This window comes from Neodiprion fabricii, chromosome 2 (genome assembly GCF_021155785.1).
Source record: "Neodiprion fabricii isolate iyNeoFabr1 chromosome 2, iyNeoFabr1.1, whole genome shotgun sequence".
Lineage (NCBI taxonomy): Eukaryota > Metazoa > Arthropoda > Insecta > Hymenoptera > Diprionidae > Neodiprion > Neodiprion fabricii.
In genome coordinates this window covers 31,919,552-31,936,316 of record NC_060240.1, presented here as the reverse complement: position 1 = coordinate 31,936,316, position 16,765 = coordinate 31,919,552, and the positions used below count along the sequence as shown (strand labels likewise).

Sequence of the window (16,765 nt, the reverse complement as noted above, 5' to 3'; positions counted from 1 at the left end):
ATTTGTTGCTTCTAAAACTCGGCTCGTGACATCCTGGAAGTCAGTTTTACAATTTAGAAGAAATTTCGATGAAACCTTGAATAGAACGACTTTCGAGGTAATAATTGTTACAGAGAATAGGTATGTTGTAATTCCATGAATCTTCGCGGCACTTTTGAACACAGAAACAAAGGTGGCGGCTTTTATCCGAAAATTTATTTGTAAGTTCGTGGAATCGACGCTTTCTGCGTGACCAATGTCACTGCCGTTCAAGGGTTCCTCGGAAATTTCAGCGCAACTCATTCGGTCTACATTTAGCACCCCTTTCAGCCACGGTTAAATTTGCTAATTACTTTCAAGCTAATCAAATAGTCCTAGATTCTTATCTCACGATCAGCATTAGATTTATGTAAAAAGTATACGGGTGTAATTGCCCGTTGGCAAAAAACCAGCAATTAGTCCAATTACGAAGGAGTTAGGTACGTACCTGTATACATTTTGCGCAAAATTTCATCACCCCTTTTAACGTCTGATACCGACTTACAATTATAGCCGCATTCAACACTTTCATGCAGGGCCTGGATTAATACGTGAATAAATATTTTTTATTTCAATCATTTTCATTCCTGATTTGGTTTTCTGCATGAATTATGATATTTGGAGCCAGAAATTGCAGTTTTTTGTTTTCCATATTTCAGTTTTTCAAGTCCATCTTACATGTTTGTACATATTTTGTAATTTCCGATACATATTTGTCCGAGCCTTACTCGTACGTTTTAACGTCACTCATAGATTGTGGAATAAGTGATTATTCCAACCTTAGCCGTGATGCGGCTGCACAAGCTGACGCGAATCGTGATTCGTGACTGGGGTCAGTTTTATTACAGCTGATATATATGCCGGGTCTCAGTTAATTAGTAAACGATGCGCCGAGTCCTCGGCGCTCCTACAGGTTGTCGTGAGGACAGAAGCTAATTACCAACGAACGTATGACAATTTGAGTAAAGAGCAATCGGCGATAAAGTGTGTTACGTATAAACAATTTTATGGGAAGGCCGACTCTCCACGTCCGTTCGCACGTTTTAAGGTGCGTGTACTTTTCATTCGTCGCAATCGCTGGAGAGTTTCATTTTCAGTTGATCGTTGATCAGGGAATAATTTGGGTTATTGACGAGCAGGGAATACGACAGGTAATTGTAAAATTAATTTATACGATAGATGGACTGTAACAAGTATTTGTTGCAACTTTTTAAATTGCCTCGATCGATCGTTCGACTTTTAAACTGATACGGTCTACATTCGTAAGCGCGTATCAATTTCAATTTTCTAATCATTAATGTCAATTTCGTCCGAGAGATTGAATGCCCCGATATTGATATCCCGTGTTCCTATCCCACTGCAGATATTGAACGACGAATCGACGTAAACAGGACCAACGTCACCGCTACTCGCAGCTTTTATGGGGGCCCCAGCCATTCAAGCACTACGCAACGCCGCTGTTTTCCACTATTTTATCCCAACTCGCACGCTTTGTCACGCACATACGGACCTTTATGCGCCCCTCGTAACGTTACGTGACAAATTTTTCCTACCACCTTCCGCCATGTTTTCATTTTACCAAAATTCCAGAGTTGACGCAGCTGACATAGTCCAACGAACGGAAAATCGTTTGCCGCAGGAACGGCGTAAAGTTCGGGATCGATTGATGTCCGATTAATCACTACTCGTTCGAAATTTCGCCTCACTTTCCCGACCAGTATTCGCACATGTAAAACATTAACGTGTATAAAGTTAGATATGCAACAATTGTATCGAGATAATTTGAGCCGATCATTTTCGACTTTACTCGTTACAGTAATATTTTTATTCTTTTTTCCGTAGGCAGTGGGTCGAAAAGGGAGACGCAAATTTTCAGTTTTCTTTACGTAATATTTTAACCATACACCCCAAAACTGACGTTTCGGGATAATTTAAGAGCGATATCTGCGATGCTTTTATGGGCTTGCATCAGTGTATGTATATGGAGGGGCGGATGGCGCATAATCGCTTAATATATTGTCAGCTATTTTGATAACCGCAACACCGTGGGCGTCGTGCTCGTGCCGAAGTGAGAATATTCCAGAGCCTGTACCCGTATTAAGTCTTTAAAATCGTTCGCACACTGCAGAAAATGTTGAAATTTTCGTCGACATTTTACAATCTTTCGTCACAAAATTGAATTCCGCAATTTCAAGATCGGCTATTATTGGTAATTACTGAACGGAGAAAGTCCAGTTACACCTACGTTGTTGTAAAAATGACTTAGCTCTCGTATTTTCACGTTCACGTGTGAAAATCTCGGTTGAGAATTTCCACCCCGGCCAGACCTCGATATCACGGACAGTTAAACTCGGGGTGAAAATCCCATGTTGTGCCGAAAGTCAAGATTCACCAGAATGGGTGAAAAAGTTTCCGACGACTCGCCGTACTTGCTTAGCCTTATTCCGATGTTACGTACCGGTAATAATGCACGCACCTGTGCACATAGGTATGCACGTAGTTGCAAACGGAGAAAAATATTTGTCAACAAAGGAGAAAAATGCGACGAGGTACTCGAACCTCGTTCGTACGTATGCGAGTGCATGTAGATTATACATCCGCGTACGGGGAGAGAAGAAATGACCTAAAACACACAAGGTAGTCCTACCGCAATTTGTTACACTACTCCTAGGGGAGTCGATTTAACGGTTGGGTTATACGATCAGTGGTCCATAAATTGGCGGGATTCCGTGAGTTAAAACTATCCATGGTGCGGAGGATTTATATAGGTAACGGGGCGGCGGTTCGACCGAGAGTAAGTTAATTAATACATTAGCCGTGAGGTTTCGTCGTCGCGTCGGTTGCAGCGGGGGCTGGGTTCAAATTCCGAATTAGAAAAGTTCCGAAAGCGCCAAAGTCGAAATTTGTTGCTGGTGAAAGTTGAAGTGAAGAAATCAAACTCCGACGAAACATCAAAATTTCGAATGGTCCGAAACCCCGACAAGTCAAAGTTCCGAAGGTGCTTAATTAAGAAAATTTAAAAAATTGGCAGATCGAAGTTCCGAGTGATCGAAGATTTTCAGTTCTGTGAATTTCTAGTTTGGTGAAATTTCGCCACTTTGAGCTTTCTTCGTTTTGGATTTTCGATATTTTTACATTCGGAATCCAGGTCATTCGGATTTTCAGCTTTCCTGATTTCTTACACCCGCTCGTTGAGTAAACCACGCTGTGTGATAATATTATAATTTTCGTAATTACTCTATCGAAACTTTATTTTCCGGAATGTAGCTTAATCGAAACTTTGCTCTACCGTGCCTTGAATTATCGAAATTTTTCATTTCGGAACTTTGAGCCGGCGTGTTTCCGACCATTCGAAACTTTGTTGTTTCTTCAAAGTTTGATTTCTTCGCTTCAAGTTTCACCACCAAATAATTCGGATCTTCAACCCCGCCCCTTACAACGGTGGTCGCAGGGCGCGGTCATCTCGTGTTCTCCCGCATGTATATATCGAATTCCAGGGCCAATCAATTTCGCGATTAACCCTGTAACACGCGACACGTGTGTCTGTCGGATGGTTGCGGATAGGTAGACGATACCTAGGCGCGTCGGTTTCGCACACAGGGGAGTCAATTACCCAAGAATTAGCATCCCGGCGTTTTTCGCGGGGTCTGATTAAACCACGCTCATCCGCTTCGGCGACAATATTTAACCTCAGACCTACGCGGCGGTGATTAATTGCACGCAAGGTAGACGACGAAGGCACGGAAGCAGGTTGACTCTCTTGCTACCCTGTTGGCACACGGTCAAATTTTCATCAACGACACCTTCAATCAAGTGCGCCGCCCCGATTAATCAGTGCGTTCCAGGTTACGTTCGCGATACGGAACAAACAGTGTGGACAAATTTTTACCTACAGAACCTCTAATCTTTACTTTTTAACTAATGGGTTCCCAGTGGCTCACTATTTTTTTGGAATCGGAACTGAAACGAGTTTTCTTTCCATGGGAATTTAACGTCTCTCTGATCAACGTATCGTTTGTTTCTTCGTAATATTTGCGTAAAATTTGCTTGGAAAGAAAACTCGTTCCACTTTTGATTATAAAAAAATAGTGAACCACTGGAAACCTATTAATGAACATTAATGTAACATACATACATACGTACGATCCGCGAAAACTATATACTGGGCGAAAAGTTTTCTAGTGCAATTTAATTTGTTGCATACTGCAGTTTTCTCCCCCCTTTTTTTACTTTATTTCTTCCTTTCTTCGCTCCACCGTTATTTCAAATTTATCCGTAAGTTTTCTCTCTCTCTCTCTCTCTCTCTATCTCTCTCTCTCGTACTCTTATTCTCTCATTTTGCGTGAAAGAATCTAACAAAGAAATACATACTTGCCAACCGATCGACGATCACCGATTGCAGCGGACGGAATCGCTAATTGACGACCACGATGTGATTGCTGTGATTAAGTGGAGTGAAGTGGTCACTTCCTCGGCATTTACCCTAATTCGAAAGGATCTGACCGCGTATTTTTTTCGTCCACTCATACTCGAGACTAGTGATTTAATCGATTTAAGAGAGCTGGCGCAAGTTAAGTAATTGCTTAGTACTTGAGTTTCAATTTTTTTTTTTTTTATCAGTTCTTCCGAATCGCTCTCCACTCAACAGACCCAATTTTTTTTTTGCGCAAATAAAATTCTGCAACGCATGCGGACTATCCTCTGACCCTGACCGAATTCGCCTCTCCCCGAACGTAATATTTATAGGTAAAAACGAAGAAACTGTCGCCTATATTAAACCCGAACCGTCAGAATAAAAAGTATTGTCTCTGATCGAGAAATCTGCACGATCATGATTAGGAGGAAGTTTTTCCTTCGAAATCTAAGAGGCCAATTCGGTGTCTTGAATAAACATAATTATAACCGAAAACGAGGATGTCACGCAGAGCATTAAACATATTAAGACGGAAGGTATGCTTTTGAATCGTATGTTTTTCACCTCTGATAAGATAGCGATCGACCGTTTCGCATATCCTTCGTCGGGTGGGTCATAAAATATAGATCCTGGCACATTTTATGATCAACAGAAGTAAACTGGAAGTGAAGACAAATTGATTAACGCTAACCGTACGCAGCCTCTCACGTGGCTTATACCGTGTCGTTAGAGGGTTCGATATACTCGGAAGCAGCTTTAATAACCGATAAAATATGATCGAGTTCCACGGTATTGCTGGTGAATAATTTCAAGCGTGGCGGAGGAAGAGTGAGAGAGACAAGAGCGAGAGAGAGAGAGAACGAGAGGGCAGGAGAGCTGCAAGTAAAACGTGCCTGTTTCGTACATCGTCGACGTCGTAGACATACGCATTGTTTAATGTTTACGTATGGGGAAAACGCGTTGTCGAGAAATATTCGCGGAGGAATGCACGTGGAACGCCTGTTACCCCCGTTAACCTACATACATCATGTCTGCAGCGTCTATAACGTGTGATCGAGATCGAATAAACACCGATCTTGGTTTACGAGATTTTGTTAATACGTACGCCGCGTGCAGAGATTCGCCTCTGTCAAAACTGCAGATATAACGAGACTTGCTTTTTCTTCTTTTTCTCTGCTTTGAGCTCCTGTTTGTTTTTTATCTTCTTCCTTGTTCCACGTCGTTTATCACGTTCCGGCACGACTCAAAGTACGATTGCTTTATAAGCATATTCGAAATTTCCTGAAGTACTTCTGATGTTTAACGCATCAAAGCTGCTCGATTATATCTACTGTGTGTAATTCAAAGAGTCTCTATCTCTCTTTATCTTTCTCTTTATGTCACTCTCTCTCTCTCTCGCTCTGGGAAAGAAATACACTGTAGAAAGCGTGATCTGTACTTTGAATAGCTCAAAGAAACTGATAGAATTTCTATGTTCTACAATTGTATATAAATGGGATGGAAGAAGTACACTACTGACGACGAAACACCTTTGAGTGTGTTTAAATTAGAATTCGATAAAGTCTATTGGCCATTATCCAGGTTGATGTGTAATGGATCTTTTTTATTCGTGCGTTAACAATAAGATCTATCTTTAATCTCGAAGACTGTCTCCGTGGTTTGTTCCGGCTTGTTGTTAGTAAATCTTGAACAAATTGTTGCGTTTAAAGGTAGAATACCAACGGAAAAAATAGGCAGAATTTAAATTAGAAAATGTAAACAAGACAAACTATATTCGCGAGTAATTTATATTATGTATGTCTAATACCTGAAGACTGAAAGTTCAATAAATTCTAAGCTTATACGTAAATTTACTTCCTTTTCTGGTTTCTTACTCCTCGCCTTTTTCATACGTGAACAGAAATTAAAATCTGCCGCAGGCGAAGATATTTTATATCGTCATAAGGACGATGCCACCGATAATGATCACAGCCATAAGGATAACATGATGGCAATAACGTTAGCAAGAGAACAAAAATTTTCAAAGTAATGAAAACGAGATTTAAGAAGTAATAACAATCATTGTACACGTTGGCGAAAGAAATTTAATATAAACCAGGGTTTACAGAAACTTCCCCAAAGGAGAGAAGTTTTGTTCGAGTTGGTTTTGATTCGTTTGTTCGCGGCTTTCCGGCAAGTACCAACGTTTATGGAAATTTCCTTCGACAGTGTGAAAGCTGCGGAGGCAGCAGCTTCCGCACGGTCTGATCATTAAGGACCGCGGATTATTCGGAGAGCGCACGTATTATACAGGCATGTATATTTCAGGAATTCATTACAGCACTCCACGCAACTGTTTTACAGCTCCTGGGAGTGGTGGACAACGTACAAGCTGTTGAATAATGCGAAGAATCCTGCGAGTTGGAAAATTTATCTTCTGCTCACGAGTGAGTGCGAAAATGCCAGAATTCCCGGTTTTATTGCTGTCCAACACGCGTTTCTGAACCCAAAACAATTCGATCGCAGCCAAAAATAATTGTTGTAGTAAAATGTTCTTTTTTTTTCATCTTTTTGAAATCACGTTTTTCGTGGTGCGGTTATCTTTTACAGAAACTGCACGTTCAGCGGCTCATTCCATTATTGATGTCATGAATCGAAAAAGATTCCATTCATACGGTAAAAGTTACTTGCAGGATTTTATTTCTAATAATAAAAATCTGGTTCCGCATAGTTGTCGCATAGACCTCAGATGGAAAATAAGCGTAGGTAATTTGTAAGGAATATATAATCACCTTTCGCATCATTGAACCTTACCCCCATTCTTATTTCTCTTTGTAAATATGATTTCAGGTCAATTTTCCGATACTAAGAACTCACGAAACAATAAACTAACACTAAACGCTAAAAATCATCTCGCAGTATGATTTATATTCCGACTAGCGCTTAAAAAAAAGCTCCGCCTTACCGCCGGTGATATTCGATGAACGAATCGAAACCGTGTCATTAAACAATACTAGATGGCGCCACGCTCCGACAAGGATTTGCCGACCTCATTCAGTTTGAATACGCGGGAAATTCAAATACATGGAAATGGCGTTGATTCGGTCTCCGTTTTTCCCATCAAATGAAATCATTTACGAAGAGAAATTGGACCTGCAAGGCTTGTAGCAGATATTTGCGATTTAAATGACATATTGAAATGGTAGTTTAGGAGAGAAATACGCGTACAAAGTTGCGGATAACAGAACGTAGCGCAATGGCGGCGACCATTGGCGGCCATCGGTGGCAAACGTGTGTCTGCCGTACGTCTGAAATGGTCTGAAATCGATAGTTTGTTGAGTGTGAAGTCCGTTCTGTCAGATTTTGGTGAAGCGGCAGACTTCGGGTCCCGCCCGTGATAATCTGTCGCTTTGAATGTAAAAAGTACACCTTTTAGCCCGCACCTTAGGGGCATAGCCGACTGATCAGGGGAAAAAATAAGTGCACATGAGATAAGATTTAAACGACGAATAATCCTTTCGCATTCGTACCGCTCTGCGCATCGGCCGAATAAAATGAATACAACCGTCAAACTACCGTTTGGAGCAGCAATAGTCGGCCCTCGCAATAAGACCGATCATCAGCGCTCGCACCTCGCCTAATTCACGCTTTCCATGCCCAGACTTAAAACTGAACAATGATATCAAACGCGACCTCATTTAAGGTGTAGCTTTTCGAGAAGGCCATAGGAATTGTGTCCGATGCACAGCCGTCTTGCCACAGGTACAACGTATCGTCTTTGAAATTTTCTAACCAGTCCTTTCCCGCTCAGTCATGACCCAGTTCTATGTTACTTCCCAATCTTGGTAGTAATTCCTTGTCAAAGTTACATCAAGCACCGGAAAAACGCTACGATGTCAGGAGTATTCGGATGTCCCAGGGAGGCCGTTCGAGTCAAAGTCAAGGTATCTAAGTTCGTTTACCGAGTACGAATTCTGTTCTCTTTGTTTGTTAAATGGATTTAGTTATTTCAAGAGGAAAGAGAACACGTCCTGATTCTCTTGACCTTCAAGGCCATTCAACTGACATATGATTGTTTTCTTAGCTTTTCTTTTTATTAATATTAACAACTATAAGGCTCTTCGTTTGAATTGACAATTTATGGCATTAGATTGAAAAATTGCTAATCGCTTGTATCAGTTTCTTCATTCGATAAGAACTGTATTGGTTGCTAAAAACAATTTCTTAAAACGAATGTCTTAACCCTAAACTGCAAACAATTGTTCATAGAAATGCGAGGCAAGACATCAGCCGGAGTACAGAAAATTCAGCGTAGATCCGCAAATAACATCGATCGAAGTGCTGCAAAGCATTTTAATAAAGGCTTTCGACATAAAAGGGTAATAAGATGAAACAATAATTGGAAATTTCAGTCCCTTCAAATCTTTGATATACTTTTAAATTTTGTTCCAGCGAGTTCACCGTGTCCTACCGAGCTATAGATGATTATGGCTCAGAAACTTATCTATTTTTATTATCCGACTGGGATTTAGACGCTGCGTTTATAAGGTAAAAAATTAAAATAATTATCTGTGTATCCACGTCGGTGACAACAAATAATTAGCAAACTGGTTATGTGCATGTTAAATTATTATCTATATTTTTATTGCTTTCAGTGCATCCGAACCTTATCTATATCTTCAAGTTAATCTAAAACCATTCGGGGAAACCGGAGACTGCGAATGTGATTGGGAACAAAATGCTCAAGAAGTTACTGCCAGACATGACACAGGATTTCCTTATCGAACACCCAAGTTGCCTGGTCTCATCATGAACAAGGCAAGGACTTTTTTCATGACAAGGCTTAAAATGGTACCAAAAGTTACAGTTATTTGAGAATTGTTTAGAAAACAACTCAACTAAAAAAGATATAAGGAATGATGTATTCTGATACAAAAACAGCCTGATTGTCATATATCACATTTGGATACGCTTTACTATTATCAGATTCATGACTGTCGAGGACATCGATAAAAAAAAATGTATTGGATACCTCGTTAGTATCACGCAGAGAAAAAACTATTTAGGACATAAAACTTTATCCCCTTATAAAAACTTATAATTCTGTCAAGCGTACTGAATTCCGAACAAATTAAAAAGGCAAAGTAAAGAAAACAATATTTTCAGTGTAGTTAATGTCACTTTCAGATGGAGAGAACATTGAACATGGTACAAAGGGCTCTCGGAAATTTGGGAGACGATTCTCATCAGACAATCCAGCCGTCCCGACCCCCTCTGACCGATGCTGAGTTTCGACGCTTTCTAGATCCCATAGGACAAGTGACCAGATCGAAAGAGTTGCGGGCAGTGATATATTTCGGAGGCATAGAGCCGAGCCTGAGAAAAGTAGTTTGGAAACACATACTGAATGTGTATCCTGAAGGAATGTCTGGGCGAGAGCGGATGGACTATATGAAAAGAAAGGCCCAGGAATATCAGAACTTGAGAGAACGGTGGAGGGGTTTGGTACAAAAGGGTCTGAACGTTGGAGATTTAGGGTACGTCACGGGGATGGTCAGGAAGGACGTTCTACGGACCGACAGACATCACAAGTTCTATGGTGGGTCCGACGATAACCAGAATACCGCGAGCTTGTTCAATATCTTAACAACTTACGCACTAAATCATCCCACTGTGAGCTACTGCCAAGGAATGAGCGATCTAGCTTCACCTTTACTTGTTACTATGAGGGACGAGGCACAGGCTTACATATGCCTCTGCGCTTTGATGCGGAGATTGAAGGACAACTTTATGCTTGATGGAATAGCTATGACAACGAAATTCGCGCATTTGGCCGAAGGTATATCAAACATGAAAAGTTATTACAAATTACTGGTAACTGTAAAGCGATTAACAGAGTAAAAGCATCAAGAACTTAATCCATTGACAATAACCGAATTTCACTTTTCATCGCTCGGAATAGTTTTATTCAAGTTCAAACTGTAAAATAATTACAAATTACAATTATTCACTCCAGGCCTACAACACTATGACCCAGACTTTTACGCCTATTTGAAGTTGCACCAGGCAGACGACTTGCTCTTTTGTTATCGCTGGTTGCTACTGGAAATGAAACGAGAATTCGCTTTAGAAGATGCCCTGAGAATGCTGGAAGTTCTCTGGGCTGCTTTACCAGCTTCACCTCCAAACGGCGAACTTTCTCTAGCCGAAGTATCGTTCCCGCCAGCATCTCCGCCGCCGAGTCCAAATGTCAAACAAATAAGGGAGAATGCCTACACCAAAGTCTGCGCTATTAGGCGACAAAGCTCATCAGCTAGTATAGCTAGTGGAAAAAGAAGAAATTTGAGTGCGGATGATCCTTCGTTAGAAACGACCAGTGAAAATGGCGAATCGAAGAGGTAAAGCAAATTGCTGATTTGAGTTCATTAGTTTGGAAGAAAACAGACATATCAAATTTTTTATTAATTCGTTGTTGTAAATATTGTAAGTTTTAACATTCGGTCTAAAACCACATTGTTTATTACAGATCCGTATCGCCTTACGAAGCGTTTTCAGAGCCAGAAAACGATTTGACATCTGTTAAAAACCGAAAGAATGTATCCAGCGAGAAGTATATGAGTATGGACTGCTTGCCAAATAAAACTAGGCGAAATAATTTGTTTGAGTTAAGAGAGAGACTGTCCTTAGTGAACAAAGAAAAGAATGATCAAGGTGAAGCTGAGAAAAAATGCGCAAGAGTTGTGAAAAATCTCAACGAATTTTTAAACTTCACAACTTTAAACAAGAGTAAGGTTACTCCCAGTGACGAGAGAGAGTTACGGAGAGTATCAAGTGAAAGTGGAGTCGTCAAGGTCGTAAGAGATGAAACGAGCTCGCCTGATGATTCGACAGATTTTTTTCCAATGACCACTTCCATGACCAGAGAATTGAGACTGGAATTAGAATCCCTAGATCGGCAAGTCTTTGGTCCCTCACCTCCAAGTGAACAGCAATGCGACTGTGTTGTTTCCAAGAGGGAAAGTGAAATAGTTGAAAGCGAAACTGAAACTGAAGTAGCCAGGTGTAGTCCGGCCACTGACGTATTTGTCTGGGAAAACCCCCTGCACACTTTACAACAACGGCATCATCCGACCACTCCGGATGAGCAGGCGGATCTTGAATACGACGGAGAAATTCTTGAAGACCAAAATGGCGTGAAATCAGTCACACCAATTAGGCTTTTGAAACGTACTACAAGGTAATTATTTGAAGATCTTTGAAGGTTGTTTCTAGGTCTTGTCACCACCACCTTTTCTCAAATACACAAGTCCAACATAGGTTGTACATCTGTTTTGTTCATCCTTTAGATCAGAGTCTGCTTCAGACAGTGAAGGTACAGATAGCTGGAGACAAAATGACAATACAACAGCATTAGAAGTTGCACCACAGCCAATTCAAGAGCCCTGCGAAGAGGCAACAGAGCTAACAAACTTAATACCTGCAGGAACAAGTGAGGACCAAATGGGCAACAGCCCTCTTCCACCGCCCAACGAATTTGGAGGTGGAAATCCATTCCTCATGTTCCTGTGCATAACTTTGCTACTCCAGCACCGTGACTTTGTGATGCGTAATCAAATGGATTACAATGAAATGGCTATGCATTTTGACAAGATGGTGAGACGGCATAACGTTGCAAGGGTACTGAATCAAGCAAGGCAATTGTTCGCCGGTTATTTGAGGAGACATTCCGCAGCCGGTCGACAAGACTACGTCAACGTTTAAACGCAAAACTAATTGAACTTTCAAACTTGCTATCAACACCAGAATCATTACTTGTTGAATGTTCCTACGCACGTACTTAATTTCCTTTGTATTTATTTATTTTTTTTACATTGCGAATAATGTAATTATTCCACGAATCATCAATTCAAGTTTTTGCTGCCCGATTTAAGTCGAAAACTTTCAATCTATGTATAAAGCAAATCCCATCAATTCAGATTTAATCATGTATTTATCGTATTTTGAAAAACTTATGTATTCATGCCAATTACATAATCAATGTAAGTAATTTTAATTATTTAAAAATACATATTACTGCTAGCTTGTCGCTAGGGATAAAATTTTACATTAAGTTTGTAAAATATTGAGAAATAGAGATGTTCTCACTTTATCTTGGAAAAAAAAAAAAGAAAAATGTGCTTACCAACAGACAATAAAGTGCATTTAGTTTTATTCGAGAATACCTTACGATATCCAATGTCTATAATGTATATACTTTTTGAACTTAATTTTCTGTGCTATAAAATAAAGAAATTTAAAAAAAAACGGGTTTTTGTCAGTTTATGGCCGCAAGTTATAAAACAAGTCAATGTTATTGGCAATAAATCAGTCCGTATATTTTTCAAGTTATATAGAACAACTTCAAATTTTATGATTTATTTTACATTATACTATTATTACAGCTAGCATAAATAATATGTTCTCAACTGATGATTCTTCCAGATGTACATGTTAATAAACTACGCTCATCTCATCATTCCAACTTTCGTTGCAAACCATACAAAAGAATTCAATATATCACGTGTAGATTTCTCCCGCACAACCTTCCATAATTTATTTCTTCCTGTTACCTCCGCCAGCCAAGATTGATAAAATTCGGATAAAAATGTTGACCGTATCCAAGTAGATCGAAATTGCACTGAAAATAGAATAAAGTAAGAGTTCTCTAGTATGCAGCGCGATTTTTTCAGTTTTAACTGTAAGTTCCAGAAGAAAATATGAATATAATCGGTGAACCCACACAAAAAAAAAAAAACTCAACTTACTTGTTGATCGGATCGTAAGGCCTCACATTGGCATATGGTACTGCGGGATGGGTTTCGGCGCGCTTAATAATTCTCTGCGTATCATAGAGTAAAAATCCAGAGAAAAGTATAAGACCTCCGTAAAGTGCCATTGAATGTAAGCCGGCCCCAAAAGCAGTGGTAGGAGGTAAGAACATGGTTCCCAACGAACTGACGAAAACAACCCCCAAACCGATAGCCAGAGGTCCCCCCATATACAAGAATTTATCGCTTGGTGCGCATACTGCGACTGTTGAAAGGCCGCCGACTACTCCAGCTGTGTACAGGGCAGCTCTGGCCACCAATGGTCCTCCTAGAAGGCACATTGGTGCCACAACTGCTCCCATTATTCCAGTGTGGACAATCCACGCGATTTGTTTAGCTCCAAAACCCGGGCTGTAAGGAATACTCTGTGCAACCATGCCTGAGCCAATCATTGCAACCATAGTAGCGCCAAGAGCTAGCCATCCTTGTCTCATTACGAGATTCATCATTGCCGGTGACCTGAGACACATAGCTGCGCTCGCTGCTGTTACCAAAATCGAACCTCCAAAGTACATATAAGTTGCTCGGATTCTTTCCTTCACATGTTCTGGCCAATACCTGAGAAATTTTAGATTATAACTGTTGGACGACAAATTTGATGACAAAACAAACCCTTGTTTGAGACAAGGAAAATAATTGAATGTATACATCGGACTCTAATCTATTCCTAACAAATTAAACAATTCAAAGAATTTGATGTTAATCGTCAAAGGTGATGATGACTAGTAAGGTTTGAGTTATTTCACACTTTCCTCGTTGTCTATGCCCTTAATACTATAAGCTTTGATCGCATTCTATACTTGATGCTTACACAGCGTGATCGATGGCACCGGTAGCTTTGGAAAGACCCAGTCCATAATAACAGAGTCCACCCAAAGCAACGGCAGAAAATCCAGCAAGGGCTCCTTTACCTACACTGTAAGCTGAAAGAAGGGTATAAAAATATTGCAATTGAGTTGAATAATCAAACTGATTCCTTGGACAACTACTGATCGCTAAGAACTCAGCATTTAGAACTAAGAAAATAATCTAAAACAACTGAAATGATTCTGATATTAAGCAAGAGTTACAATGTGAAAGTAACTTCCTCAAGTTTCAAACTTATTATCAAAGTTCTACTGGAATTCCCTTAATTTTTAAACGCGTAACAACGATCCTCCATAAAACCAGCTTATCTTAATATTTTCATTAGAACCAACAAATCTGTCACATTTTGAAAACAGCATACAGAAAATCTTATACACAGCTAAACCACATTTAACAGTAATGCTGGGATAAGCTATCATCGGTAAGTTAATAATTACCTGACGTACCCTGGATCTCCAAATGTGCAATAGTTGCAAGTTGCGATATGGTAGAAGATAATTAAAGATATGAAACGTACCACCTTCACCGGCAGGCGCCATAGCCCTTTCAACAATGGTCATCCTTTTCCGAGCAGAACGAGTAAAACTACTGCGTCCATCGCTGGCCAAAAGTCGTACAGTTTCAACCTTTGGTATGAAGGATTTTGAAACTGGCGGTGTTTTGAGTAGACTACTAACATTGGGGGAGAGTGAAGCTCGACAAACTCGTGCCAGCATCATCTTGCAAAGGTTTGCTTAAATTTCTAAAAACGACGATAAGTAATTTATTACAAATAATTTACAGCCGAGATAAAATGTCTGAGAGGTTAGATTAAGAAAATTGAAGTGCTGTGAGTGAGCGAAAACTCCGATGAAAAAAAAAAACAAAAAAAAATATCGTGAACAAGGATCAAAATTTTATGCATGCATAGGTACAATAAATTGATACTTTCGTGTGAGATATTTGAATAACAATAAAATCGGCGAACTAACCACTGCGTAATATTAATCGACGACGTGTAAGATCGAGAAAAACTTCCGTAATGATGATAACCTGATAGATTCTGACGCAACGGTCAAATAAATAATATATGTACTCACATGACGCAATAACAGTGTAATTGTTTCTCCTCTGGATAAAATCAAAGTAAACTGCGTAAACGTTGACACCAAAGTCGTAGCCGACACCGAACTATTGCGTTTTTCTTAAACTAGAGCTGAGAGTAGCTCGATACTCCCCGAAGTGTAAAAAGCGAGTGTAAGTCAGGTGGCGCCGCATTATTTTATATGCGTCCAACGCGTGACATGCGCAACGAATGGTCGTAGCGTAAGCGGACAAATCGTATACGCATAAACACATTCACATACGTATTGATACTCGAAAATTCTGGATGACGCTTTCCTATAATTGTTTCATTGTAGGAAACAAATTCAAGCAACATACATGAGTCGGGTGGTTTATTTTTCAACCTTTCCTACTTCGGTGTTCTAAGTTTTCAATCTCACAATCAGTAGAAGAAAATTATTTATATTTTTGCTATTTGACGCGATGTTAAAATCCTGACCATAATATTTGAATCAAGCAACTACGCTTACATTTAACTTTGCTTTTCAATTTTGCTTGACTAAATTCCAACATTTGTACGAACATGTTCGTTTTGGGATTTTCATTCCAATACGCAATACAAATACGTTCTGGAATTTACTAGAGTTTTCGGAATCAATGACAATCTCCTTATAAAGATTCTTCTGCGCAGCTCTTTCTTATTTTCTTATTCAGAGTAAATATTTGGATTCCATACAATAACTACGTTCTTTCTACTATTCCAGTGAGCAGTAACAATAAAACCCCTCACCACGGTAAGTGCAGTGCTTGCACAAATTTGGTTCTTAGCTGTTGCCAAATATTTTGTCTACAAAAGTACTGCAGAGTAACAAATATAAAAAAAAAGGAACGACATAGAAAATTATTTCAGGATGCTGTGAAAAAAAAGCGTAGAATTTACAAGCATAAGACTCACCGATTTCAGGCTTCGAATAGTTCCAGATTTGCTTATTGTTAATCTCGTGTTTCGTACGTGTCTTGCGTGCTCCGAAAATTCTAAGAATCTAAGGCTGCGTAGATCTGGTTCCACACTCACTCACTATGGCAACTAGGTAAAGCTATTTTGATTCTACATTAAAAATTCTTTGACGAAAAAAATATTACACATAGCAAATCGCGAGCTTACTAGTCATATTACGTACATACGTTTCACTCGCGGGCACAAAAATCTAAAAGAACATAAGAAAGCTTTGAATCACCAACAAAAATTGGGAAGTTCACTTACAAACACTGAATTAACTAGCTCTTTCTTCTTGAAAAAGGATTGGAAATTCACTAATAGAAACCAGATACGTTCAGGAAATAACGAATCCAGATTATTAATCACCATATTCCCGAAATATCACTGAACGACATGTAAGCTCGAGTTCACCGACAATGGCGATGTGCCTACCGGTTAACAAATGAAGAACAGAGATAAAATCGGCGCTGCTCACACCGCACGTTATCGTATATAGTTTCACAACTTTTAGAGTTTTTCGTATTTTGAACGATTCACCTTGTATACCTTTACAGGTAGAATTTCTGTATAATTTAT

At 39.6% G+C, this 16,765-nt stretch overlaps 2 protein-coding genes across 3 annotated transcripts; one reads left to right on the top strand and one right to left on the bottom strand.

Moving 5' to 3' along the window:
• Positions 1-7,683: 7,683 nt before the first annotated feature.
• On the top strand, positions 7,684-13,044 carry LOC124176005 (TBC1 domain family member 25). The gene is made up of 9 exons (XM_046556763.1): positions 7,684-8,173; positions 8,261-8,355; positions 8,681-8,790; positions 8,864-8,959; positions 9,067-9,229; positions 9,599-10,250; positions 10,428-10,809; positions 10,938-11,648; positions 11,758-13,044. The coding sequence occupies exons 1-9, from the start codon at positions 8,152-8,154 to the stop codon at positions 12,170-12,172; spliced, it is 2,646 nt and encodes an 881-aa protein (XP_046412719.1). The 5' UTR covers positions 7,684-8,151; the 3' UTR covers positions 12,173-13,044.
• Positions 12,762-15,391, bottom strand: LOC124176011 (growth hormone-inducible transmembrane protein-like). Of its 2 annotated transcripts, none has more exons than XM_046556773.1 (5): positions 15,225-15,391; positions 14,663-14,887; positions 14,090-14,201; positions 13,216-13,836; positions 12,762-13,088 (listed from the first exon to the last, which is right to left on the bottom strand). In XM_046556773.1, the coding sequence occupies exons 2-5, from the start codon at positions 14,862-14,864 to the stop codon at positions 13,004-13,006; spliced, it is 1,020 nt and encodes a 339-aa protein (XP_046412729.1). In that variant the 5' UTR covers positions 14,865-14,887; positions 15,225-15,391; the 3' UTR covers positions 12,762-13,003. The 2 variants fall into 2 exon arrangements, with proteins under 2 accessions (XP_046412729.1, XP_046412730.1); XM_046556774.1 differs by lacking the exon at positions 15,225-15,391 and adding an exon at positions 15,117-15,186.
• Positions 15,392-16,765: the final 1,374 nt, after the last annotated feature.